Genomic DNA, 11,094 nt, shown 5'->3' on the forward strand with positions numbered 1-11,094 from the left:
CTTGGGGTGCAGTGACCTCTGGCCCATTGAACAAAAACAAAGTAGCGAAAGAAAGGAGAGGCTGCAAGCACGTTCGACTTGGACGGCACACTGAGTTTAGAGGGAAAAAAAAAAGAAAAAAAAAAGGAGTTAATGAGTTAACCCAGTGGGATTCTGTTCTGTTATCAAACAGCAGTGGATACTCCTTCATTTTGAAATTGTATAATTTACTGCAGAGTTAGAGAAAGAGCAAGGATGAGCAGGGCTTCCAGTCTCTTTCAACTATGGCAGACTCCTCCAAACAGATTACTATTCAAAAGTTCTAACTTTTACAAAGGTTTTTCTCTAATTCCTGATTTCATTTCTCTGCCAAAAGAAATAAAGATGCAAACTTTCTTATCTGGGTAGTTGCGTAACATGGATTTTTTGCCTTAATTTTTGTTGATGTTGGTGTTCTTTTGTGTTTTTCAAATTCAAGTGCCCAGTATAGATGGAGTCTCAAGCATTGCCTCAAAGCCATTTGTTTGTGTTAATCTGGGTATGACCCAGTTTGCGTTATGGCCTTGTTCGTGTTTTCCATATCCTTGGCTTCCAAAGTGATACCATTTTTCAAACATCTTTTGTATTTTATTTGGATTAAGCATTTTGGTTTCACGGATGCCTTGTAATGGACTATATATGTAATTTCTCTATGTATTGTTTTCTTAAGTGCTCTGTTAGCACTTATTTGTTTTTCTCATTTTGAATGTTATGAAAAGTCCCAACTTGTTGCAGAAACATACTTCAATTGTGTGATTTCCATTTTCAGTTTTAAAATGGATTGTACCATTACCATTGCAGTGACTGATAGTCGCCTCTGAACGCAGGGATATATGTCGTACCTGGTGCGAAAATATATCGACCCTTATGCTCCTGCAAGAGCATCCAAACTACCTCATATCAAGTTGTCAATGGAAGCTACGTACCCACAACTCAAGCTAAACAAGAAATCAAACCAACGGTACCTCTTCCTGTAATTGTTATCTATGTAATTTCGAGATTTATTTGAACAGTTATATCGGGATATAGGGAATAATATGAACAAGTTCTGTATGACTAGAGCGTCATACTGTTTATGTTGTTGTTTAGTTAATCTTCTACTGGTACTTCAAATGGAACTCTTCCCTCAGCTTCTTTAAATGTCCATATAAAATTTGTTTTTTCCCCTAATTTTCTGTCATTTTTCTTCTTTTCTAATACTTTTATTTGCTAGTGTTTCCTTCCTTTTCATTAAGCTTTTACTTGAATATAAAATTATCAGGAGTATTTAATATTGTTTTTTGATTCCAAGTTTCTAATTCTAGGAAAAATCATCAGCAGAACTTGAAAATATTGGTGCATTTCAAAAGCTTCCTATGGTGATGCCATCTTTTGATATTCTTTATTCAGCACTAAGGAAGGCGAAGAGGGTTCCAGCAACTAAGGGTATTTTCTATGGCAATGTGTTTTATTTTCATGTTGACTGGGATGTAGATGCCATTTAAGTCATAGCGCTAGCTGATTACCTTGATTAGTTTGTTTGTTGTTTAGGCATTGCCAATATTGCAAAGCGAGAGAGAAATAGAGGCGCAAAGCAACTTGATGCACTGATGAAAGTTTGTCCTTAACTTAAATATCTATAAATGTTAGTTGTTACTTATCAAATAAAATATATATACCTGTTATATGTTCTACTTAAGTACTTAAAAAAACATGATCTACTATTTTAGCAGCTATTAAAAGAAAATCTGTTCAATGCTTATAATCTTTTTTATTCCATCTTCAGGAGCTTGCAGTTCCCTTGAGGACTTACCTGGAGAAATTTCCAAAGAAAAGGAGTCTTCATCCTTATGAGCGGTCACTTATTGAATTGACTCTTGGGGATGGAAACTATGAAGAGGTACTCTTTAAACAAAGTTTTGGGAAATGTTTTAAGTTGTAAAATATGCTATAAATATCTTTATAACTTTAGCTTTTCTCAATCAGCAAGACAAGGAATATAAACTACTTTCACTTCTTTTAGCCAAAGCATTCATCATCTTTTGGAAGGGGTTTAACTTTTGAAGTTTTTCCCATTGATTTTTTTTTTTTTTGGGGGTTATTCAATTGCAAGAAGTTGAGTATTCGTATAGGTCTATTGACATATTGGGGCTAGTAATTCACAAATCAAACTAATTATTTATAGGTGTTGGGAAGGGTAGATGCTTTGAGGAAGAAAGTGGTGTCGGTTGGAAAGGAACATGCTTCTCTCTGTGCTAAGGTTGGATTCTCTTTATGTTCTCAGTATATTTTCCAAATTCTTTACATCTTTAGAGAACTCTACATTAGTTAATATTACATACAATACTGATTCTGGAAAAACTGAGATATTGACAAAGTCTCATGACGGTGGCAGTCATTATCGAAGCGAGAAGCAGAGGAACGACTAAGTGAGGTAAGTTTTTATTTTTCTTATTGTCCCTTTATATCTGTGATATTAATGAATCTTCCATGCATTCACCTAAAGGGTATGAAGAAGATTGAGGAGATGTTTAATCGTGAAGGGAAAGCAGTTGAGGATTTGTTAAACATTGCCAAGGTATACTTCCTTTGAAATTGCACTCTATTAATTAGAATGGAAGCTGAAAGATTATCCTCTTGTTTCTGATATATATTTTTTGTTTCTTTCTATTATCTTACGCTAAGTTTATCCTATTGCTAATGCTTACCTGTTTGGCAACTGTTGACTTGCCCTGATACATGTGTGCGTTTTATTTCCAAGACTGTGTGCAGGTTCTTTATTTTGCTATGGTCCTGTATTTAGTAGTTGATAAAGTATTGCAGTTCTCATGCAGTTTCACCTATTTACTCATGCATTTTAGAACCTATGAACTGAAATTCGTTTCAAATTAAATGTATCCCTAATATGCACTCACACATGGATAGGTTGATCATTTTATGTGCTCATGTTTCTAAGCGGCCATCAGCCGATCCATAACAGGGGCTTTTCTGACACTATTTCTCCAATAAAATAATATTTGCAGACTCTGCGTTCAATGCCAGTAGTTGATCTAGAAACACCAACACTTTGTCTTGTTGGAGCTCCAAATGTGGGGAAGTCATCTTTGGTTCGTGTGCTCTCTACAGGGAAGCCTGAGGTATGCATAGATAGACTGAAAGGTGTGCTTTTGTGTGGAATTATAGGAGAGAGCCCAATTTCTCATTGGATCTCAACTATTTAATAGCATATTATCCTTAAATAATTCCATTTCAAAACATGGTTGAAGTTGCATAGTTATAGAAGTTGTATGTGAGTGATTATTATTTAATGAAATGCTTTTCTCATAAATATTGATTGCCACAATGTTGGTTTCCTCTTCTCTCTTTCCTTTATTCAGATATGCAACTATCCTTTCACAACAAGAGGAATACTTATGGGCCATATTCTTTCAAGCTACCAGAATTTTCAGGTGAATTGCCTTTTTCATTATGTAAACTTCTATTCTTTGAGTTATATTATTCAGTATAATTTTCCATCATACACTGGTTGCAGGTGACAGATACTCCTGGTCTGCTTAAGAGATCTGATGGTAAGAAACTGGCTGCAAGTTTTGTGAACTACATATTTAGCTTTCTTAGTTTCTGAAAAAATCTACAGCCTGGGGATTTGCTGGATATGTTATGGACTTTATTTTAATTTTTAAACAGTTAACAAAGCATCATACACCAACTAACATTTCTCAAAAACATTTTCATAGAAAATTTACACAATCTTTTTTGTAATGCAAGTGTCTGGTGTTTCTAATACAACAATCTGATGAAACCCAGATGTAAATATTATGTCATAAAGAAAACAAGGATTACTTTTTCTGATCCCAGTTCTGCACACAAGGATCAGTTATCTCCTTGAAAAGTTTGGGATTATTCGATGAACCAAGATATATTTAGTGTCTTCTTGAGAAATAGTTTGTAAACTGAGATACTCACTCTCATTTTTGGCTTATGGTCAAATTAGTGAACCACTTAAAACACAAACTACTTGCAGAACTTGAGTTTCAATAGAAGTGTTGTCACATTATGTGTGTGGTTCTTAGTATCGATAGTGTTTCCTTTATGCTTATTTTTGTTTATTCTCTCGTCGTTACTTGTCAGTTATCACATCATTTTTCATGTTTGTTTTTGCAGAGGACAGGAATAATTTGGAGAAGCTAACACTTGCTGTCCTCTCGCATCTGCCAACTGCAATACTTTATGTTCATGACCTCTCTGGAGAATGTGGCACCTCACCTTCTGATCAGGTATTATTTGGTAGCATGGTGTAAAATTGCTGGGTTCGTAACATGATTACATCATCAATCATATGGTGTTATAATTCAAGGTACCAAGGAGAATGGGTTTTGTCATAAAGTCATGTGGTTTATGCATATAATATGAGAAAGGATGATTGTGTTTTGTCTGGTAGATATAAGTCAATTTGACCTAAACACATCATAACTGATATCTTCTTCAACTCTCTTATTTATTTTCATGCTTTACATTTTCGTTGATGAAATGCTTCTTTAATGATGATTATGCAGTTTGTCATATATAAAGAAATAAAAGAGAGATTCTGTGACCATCTGTGGCTTGATGTTGTCTCCAAAAGTGATCTGCTAAAGGAGTCTCCAGTGACCTTTATCACAGAAGATTTTGATGACAACGATCTTGAGCTGGCAAAGTACCGTAAATCGGGACCTGATGGCGCCATTCGTGTATCGCTAAAGAGTGAAATAGGGCTTAATGAGGTACACCATCTATATGACAAGTTTTGTCTCCATCAATCATTTCTTTGATCATGTTTTTAATTATTAATAATCTTTAAATCCTTTAACTTACTTCATAGTGGGGTTCCAACATTCATCTATTTAGTAGTTCATACTTCCCTAATAACTTCCAGTTTACACATTGATGTTTTGGCTTTACAGTTGAAGGGAAGAGTGCATGAGCTGCTGAGACTGCAGATGGCCAGGATCCAAGCTCAAGATACAAAAGAAGAAAATCGACAAGTTCTTACTTAAGGTGATTGTTTCTGTGACTGCGTCAAGTTCATTCAGAAACTTCAGGCAAGCATATTGGTAGTGTGTACAAGTTGGATCATCCACGCCATGCAAGAAGAAGTCAGGCAAGAACTATAAGTTGGCTCATTCAGGGGCTCAGGATCTGTATTGTGCAAATTCTTGCCAATGGTACCCCTTGATTTCGAGTTCTGTGATTGCTCATCTGCTACTTAGAAGTCATGATGAGAGACACAAGAAGGGTTAGTTAAGCAAGCATGGAAAAAAGAAAAAAAAAAAAAAATAGAGAAATTATGCATGTTAATTATAGCAATTTTTAAAGGGTTTAGAATTATATGGTTTTATCATAAAAATGGCGATATTCAAAATTTTATTCAAATCTTTGTTATATAAAAACGGATTTAGTCTGGATTATGGACCATTACAGGATATAACCATATTATATTATATGGGTTTTATGTATTCGTCTATTTTAAGGTATTAAATCAGAATTTATTCCCATTACTTTTTTCTCGGATCCTTTAAAATTTTAACACAATATATAAAGCATGTTTGTACAACAACACATTATAAATCAGCCACAAATTTTCCTTAAATACTTCATTTTCTTTCTTATGCATGAATACTGGTCACATTTTGGTTACTACAACAACACATTATAATCCAGCCACAAATTTTCCTTATATACTCCATTTTCTTTCTTAAGCGTGAATACTGGTCACATTTTATGTAGTCTTCAACTTTAATTCAATTTAATTGATGGACACAAGAAAAAGGAAAGACAATACTTAATTCAATGGACGTTTCTTTTTCTTTTTCTTTTTTTTTAATAATAATTTTTAAAAAAAAAAATTTCGATGGATGTTCTTTTGGAGACAACTCCACGGCTCGTGTCATGCTGTCCCCAGCATTAGAAATTATTGGGCTTTCAACAAAATGACTCTTTTATCCTAGTTACAAACTTGAACATTAAATACTGTGATAATTTTCTTTCCAAAGAAAAAAAAAAAAAAAAAGGAAAAATAATGGTGAGAGATCTTTTCCTTTTTGTACGTGATAAAAAATAATGGTGAGAGATTTATTTTTTATGGTGAATAAATGGGATTTGATTTTAAAGGAGAAGTGGTTATCATGGTTATAGGAATGAGAATAGAATTTCATCGTAAGGACAATTCCACGTTAGATTTGGTTCCTTTACGATTTGCACCTATCAAAGCCATCAAGACTGTAGAATATCAACAATAGGGCTGTCATGTTGCCAATATGAACTTCTTCTTCTTTCTTTTTTTTTCTTTTTTTTTTTTTTTTTTTAAATTTGTTGGTGCAATTTTGTCGAGAGACACATATTTTGCATATTATTTATATTTTATATTCTTGATTAATTATTATCCATGTATAATATATATCGTTATAATTATAAGATTTAGTTTTTGTGAAAAATTCAACAGTCTTATCGAGTAAACGAAATACATATACCAATATACACAAGTGCTCCTAAAGATAAGATATACGGCAACCCTAGCTTAATGTTCATAAAAATAACTAAATAAGGTAATATATATCTTAACAAAATTATACAATTACACATATGTCCTAACAGTAATCATAACAAAATTGGTGTTTACATTTAAATCACAACAAATTGTAGCTTATATGGTATATTATATATTATATATATATATATTATTTTGATATAATAATGGATTTATAGAAAAAGTTATCAATTCACAATTTGTAAATATGTATAATTTGACTAATTTAACAAATATGGATAATTATCCTTTACAATCATTATTTACAGATCCCTCATCATATCAAACTTGCATATATATATATATATATATATATTATGCCACCTTAGTTAGGATTTTAAAGGTTACTAGTCATCCAAACGGGATTTTATTTTTAAATTACCAGCATTTAACAAGTTAATATGTTTCTATATTATAGATTTTAGTTTCAAATTACAAGCACTTAACGCATTAATATGATTTTATCTTATATTGGAAATATATTTCCAACAAATCATTACTATATGGTTTGGATATGTTGACAATACAATTCTTATTTTATATTGGCATCTATTGTTTTATCAGTTATTAAAGGTAATTACTTATCTAACTAGAACTTTAGTTTAAAATTATTAATTACCATGTTATTCTTAATATTTAACATGTCAATATGTTTCCCTTTTACATTGTGAACATATGCTCCTAATAAATAATTACTGTCCTCTCTCTCTCTCTCTCTCTCTCTCTCTCTCTCTCTCTCTCTCTCTCTCTCTCTCTCTCTCTCTCTCTCTCTCTCTCTCTCTCTCTCTCTCTCTCTCTCTCTCTCTCTCTCTCTATGTATATATATATGTGTTATAATCACATTATTATTAAATTGTTAAATAGTTACAAATAACTTTGAAAACTATAAAACTAACCCTTATAAAGAACTTGTACATATATATATATATATATATGTATATAAATTTTTATTAGTAGCAAAATGATTATTACCAGAAAAAAAGAAAAAAAGAAAAAGTATGATTACAGTATGGTATTTATTAAAGGCACCTCCATATGTAAAGCTTTGGATTCTAATCACCCAAAAATAAAAATAAAAGAAAAAATAAGGGAAAAAAAAAGAAAAGAAAAAAAGAAGAAGCTCTTTTGTTTCATTGTAGATAATATAACTCACAATTAGTATAATTAGTTGCATAATAGGAGAAAGAGATAGAAATTTGATGAAAAAAAGGAATAATTAAAAAATATATAATAATAACAAAGGAAAAATCCTAAAGAGAGAATAATTTTATTCAACAATTCATGATGTTAATAATTTTTTTACTACAATACATTCTTAAGTTGAATACAAATCCTGTGTATATCACAATTCAAAATATTTGTTATGCTTTATATTAGCAAATATAAATTAAACGAAACTATATTAGTATTCCTCCTACTGAATTGATTTTATAAGATAGAAAATTAATATTACATAATTGTTACAAAGACATTGGAGTTTTCACATTTGAGAGGTAATTGGTTCTTATAGATGTTGTCCTTGCCATTAAGTTCAATATTGATAATCACATTGTTGATAACGTCAGAATATTCATTGCGTGGCTTTTGCCAAATGGATTTTGCCAAATGTTAGGCATGAGTTTTCTATTGTAGTGGAATCACATTTTGTCCATATTATAAATGAGATAGATATTTTTTGCTAAAACGTAATAGTTGAAAATGAATTGGGTGATAACAATGAGGAGAATGGAATGATAAACACAGAGAGAGTCGGGATGCATATTTACACAATAGCAATTTCTACACATGGAATGATGGTTAAAAATTTGTCAAAGGATTTGACTGCTTTAAAGTTTTATAGGGATGCAGAATCTAGATTTGATTAATCATTTTATGCCATTTATATTCTATGTGCAATAGATTTAATGGTACAAATTATACCAAATGAGTACAATTATTAAATCGAAAATCATCATATAGATTTTAATTTTTTTTATATTTTTAAATAGAAAAAAATTATTTATCGTTACTCATAAATAAAAATTATATGCCAAATGTCAATTTACCATATAAAATAATAACCATTATTAACAATGATAAACAGCAAAATTCTTTTAAATATTGGCTAAATCATTATTTGAAATATTATTTTTCTATTCAAATATATATATATATATATATATTTCATTTAAAGATTTGGCATAACTAATTATTAAATATATAATATACATGCAATTCTTTATGCAAAATGGAATTGTAACATACTGATAAATTCTATTTTTGATGCAAGTTTAATTTTCATAATATGTTGATTAAAATATTGTTCAATTTAATAAACCAAGATGAGCTTATTTATTTATGTTTTCAGTTTAGTCAATTTTTAATGTAACAAACATAAAAAGTTCAATGTTTTTAGTAATGAACTTATTATTTAAAATATTTGAAAAATATTTTTTTTCTAGATTAAATCTTCATTTTAACTTTTATAATACCTACCTCTTTAAAAATAAAAATAAAAACTATTATTATACCTAAGCTATAAATTTGACTATTAGACTATAAGTTTTGCTAAAGTACATTTTCTAAATTTAAACAATAAATGGCTCAAAAAATAAATAAAAAATAAAAAGTTTAAAGTTTAAAAATTATGTTAACAATAATTTTTCATTTAACATCTTACCCCAAAAAACAAAAAAAACAAAAAAATCATTTAACCCGTTGATTGCTCATATGCTACTTGGTGTTAGTCAAGACGATAGACAGACGTTTTTTATTTTTATTTTGTTGTTGATGTTGTGGGGGTGAGTTAGGGTGGGGAAAGACAGGTGCAGGGTTACGCAAAGTGTTGGAAAAACTTGACAAATTATGCATGCTAATTATAGCAATCTTTAAGGATTAAAGTTATGTGGTTTTTAATCATAAAAAATGAAATCTCTAATATGACAATTTCAAAATTGATTCAAATCTTTCTTACATAAAATGAATTTTGTCTAGATTTTGGTGGATAAATACATATACAACCATATCAATAGTGCTATGAATATTAAGGTGTTCATTAAATTATGTGGCAGAATGAGATATTATTATTTTATTAATTTATATTTAGTTTAATTTATCTCTTTAAAAGTTAATTATTCATATTTAATTTATATTAAATTTTAACCAATAAAATAATATGTTATATTTACCATATCATTTGATAAACAACTTGATTTTTGTAATAATACTGTGCTCGTATGTCGTATAGCTTGGTTTTTGTACAAATACTGTCATCATATATATCATAGTTTTTAAATGTTTGTCTAGTGAGGTGTTAAATCAAAATTTATCACTTTTTGCTCTTGGATCCTTTTAAATTTCAACAAAATAAATAACATGTTGCAAAAAACATCCACAAATTTTCCTTTAAAGAAAAGGGAAAAAAAAAAAAAACTTAATCCAATTGATGTGTTGGAAATCTAAATCAAATCTCACATGGGTAACAAATATAAAAAATACACGTACCATATAACCCAAATTGGTTATTTCATCCATAACGAATTGATTTTGAGTTGGAATTTCACTTGGACACAAGTAGATGCATTTTCGCTGAAAATGAGGTCAATCACACTTTCCTACAGAGTATTTCAATAAAAAGGAAACAAGAAAATAAAATTCAATTTCTTATTTGTGAAAAATAATAATAATAATAATATATTTTTTAAAATAATAATAATACATATATTTTTTGATCTAATTACTTAGACAAATCTAATCTAAACCTACATAGCCCATAACTCAACCTAAGAGCACAAATATAGACACTTAGCAACAGCTTACTCAGTAATAATAATAATAAATGACCTCACCAAAATTACTCTTTCACCATAATTGAAAACTTTAGAAAAACATAATATAATAATTTCATAATTTTGAATCACCTTAAAAAAAAAAATAAAAAAAAAACTACTGTACTTCTACATTGTATGCTTTCTCGCCTGTAATACAGAGATGCGTGTGGATCCCATTTGGATGTTAGAAGCGGGAGCACCTAATTGTGAACGTATCAGGAATTTACTCCAAAAGATATTGGAACTTTAACGTGGCAAATAAAGATTCAACCGAAATGACGCGTGGCAATCCACTGATTGAAAATTCCTATGTGCATGTTGGTGATCGAGGGAACAAATTTATAGCTAGCAGATGGATCCGAGAACATGGCCTTTTAACTTTTTTTTTTTTTTTAACTTATTTAATGGCTCGCAATGTGCCAAAAAAGATGCAGTCAAGACAGAATGGAGTTGGAGGAATTGGTAAAGATTTTATTATTTTGGGAATGATTCTGTAAAAATGGTTTCTCTTTTAGTAAATTGATTTTCTATGAATAAAGATCACTAATTAATTTTTTTCTTAATTTTTTTTTAAAAATAATTTTAGCCAAAATGGTGTTGGGAGCATTTTATCATTTCAGCAGAAAGAGCCAGGTTACACATTTCAAAATCGCACCCAAATGCGCATTAAGCACAAATGAAATTTTTGTACGATTTTGCAAAAGAAAAAGTGGCTTTCATTGT

General features: G+C 30.1%; 1 protein-coding gene across 4 annotated transcripts; it reads left to right on the forward strand.

Moving 5' to 3' along the window:
• Positions 1 to 13: 13 nt before the first annotated feature.
• LOC107421705 (nucleolar GTP-binding protein 1) lies at positions 14 to 5,540 on the forward strand. 4 transcript variants are annotated; one of them, XM_048475081.2, is made up of 14 exons: positions 14 to 316; positions 820 to 979; positions 1,339 to 1,443; positions 1,549 to 1,613; positions 1,784 to 1,897; positions 2,183 to 2,257; positions 2,393 to 2,431; positions 2,504 to 2,575; positions 3,021 to 3,134; positions 3,375 to 3,446; positions 3,530 to 3,566; positions 4,162 to 4,274; positions 4,554 to 4,760; positions 4,941 to 5,540. In XM_048475081.2, the coding sequence occupies exons 3-14, from the start codon at positions 1,374 to 1,376 to the stop codon at positions 5,031 to 5,033; spliced, it is 1,071 nt and encodes a 356-aa protein (XP_048331038.1). In that variant the 5' UTR covers positions 14 to 316; positions 820 to 979; positions 1,339 to 1,373; the 3' UTR covers positions 5,034 to 5,540. The 4 variants fall into 4 exon arrangements, with proteins under 4 accessions (XP_048331038.1, XP_048331036.1, XP_048331037.1 ...); XM_048475080.2 differs by having other exon boundaries at positions 15 to 316; positions 1,323 to 1,443; XM_048475078.2 differs by having other exon boundaries at positions 15 to 316; positions 846 to 979; positions 1,323 to 1,443.
• The last annotated feature ends 5,554 nt before the right edge of the window (positions 5,541 to 11,094 follow it).

The sequence above is a fragment of the Ziziphus jujuba genome, chromosome 5 (assembly GCF_031755915.1).
Source record: "Ziziphus jujuba cultivar Dongzao chromosome 5, ASM3175591v1".
NCBI classification, from domain to species: domain Eukaryota; kingdom Viridiplantae; phylum Streptophyta; class Magnoliopsida; order Rosales; family Rhamnaceae; genus Ziziphus; species Ziziphus jujuba.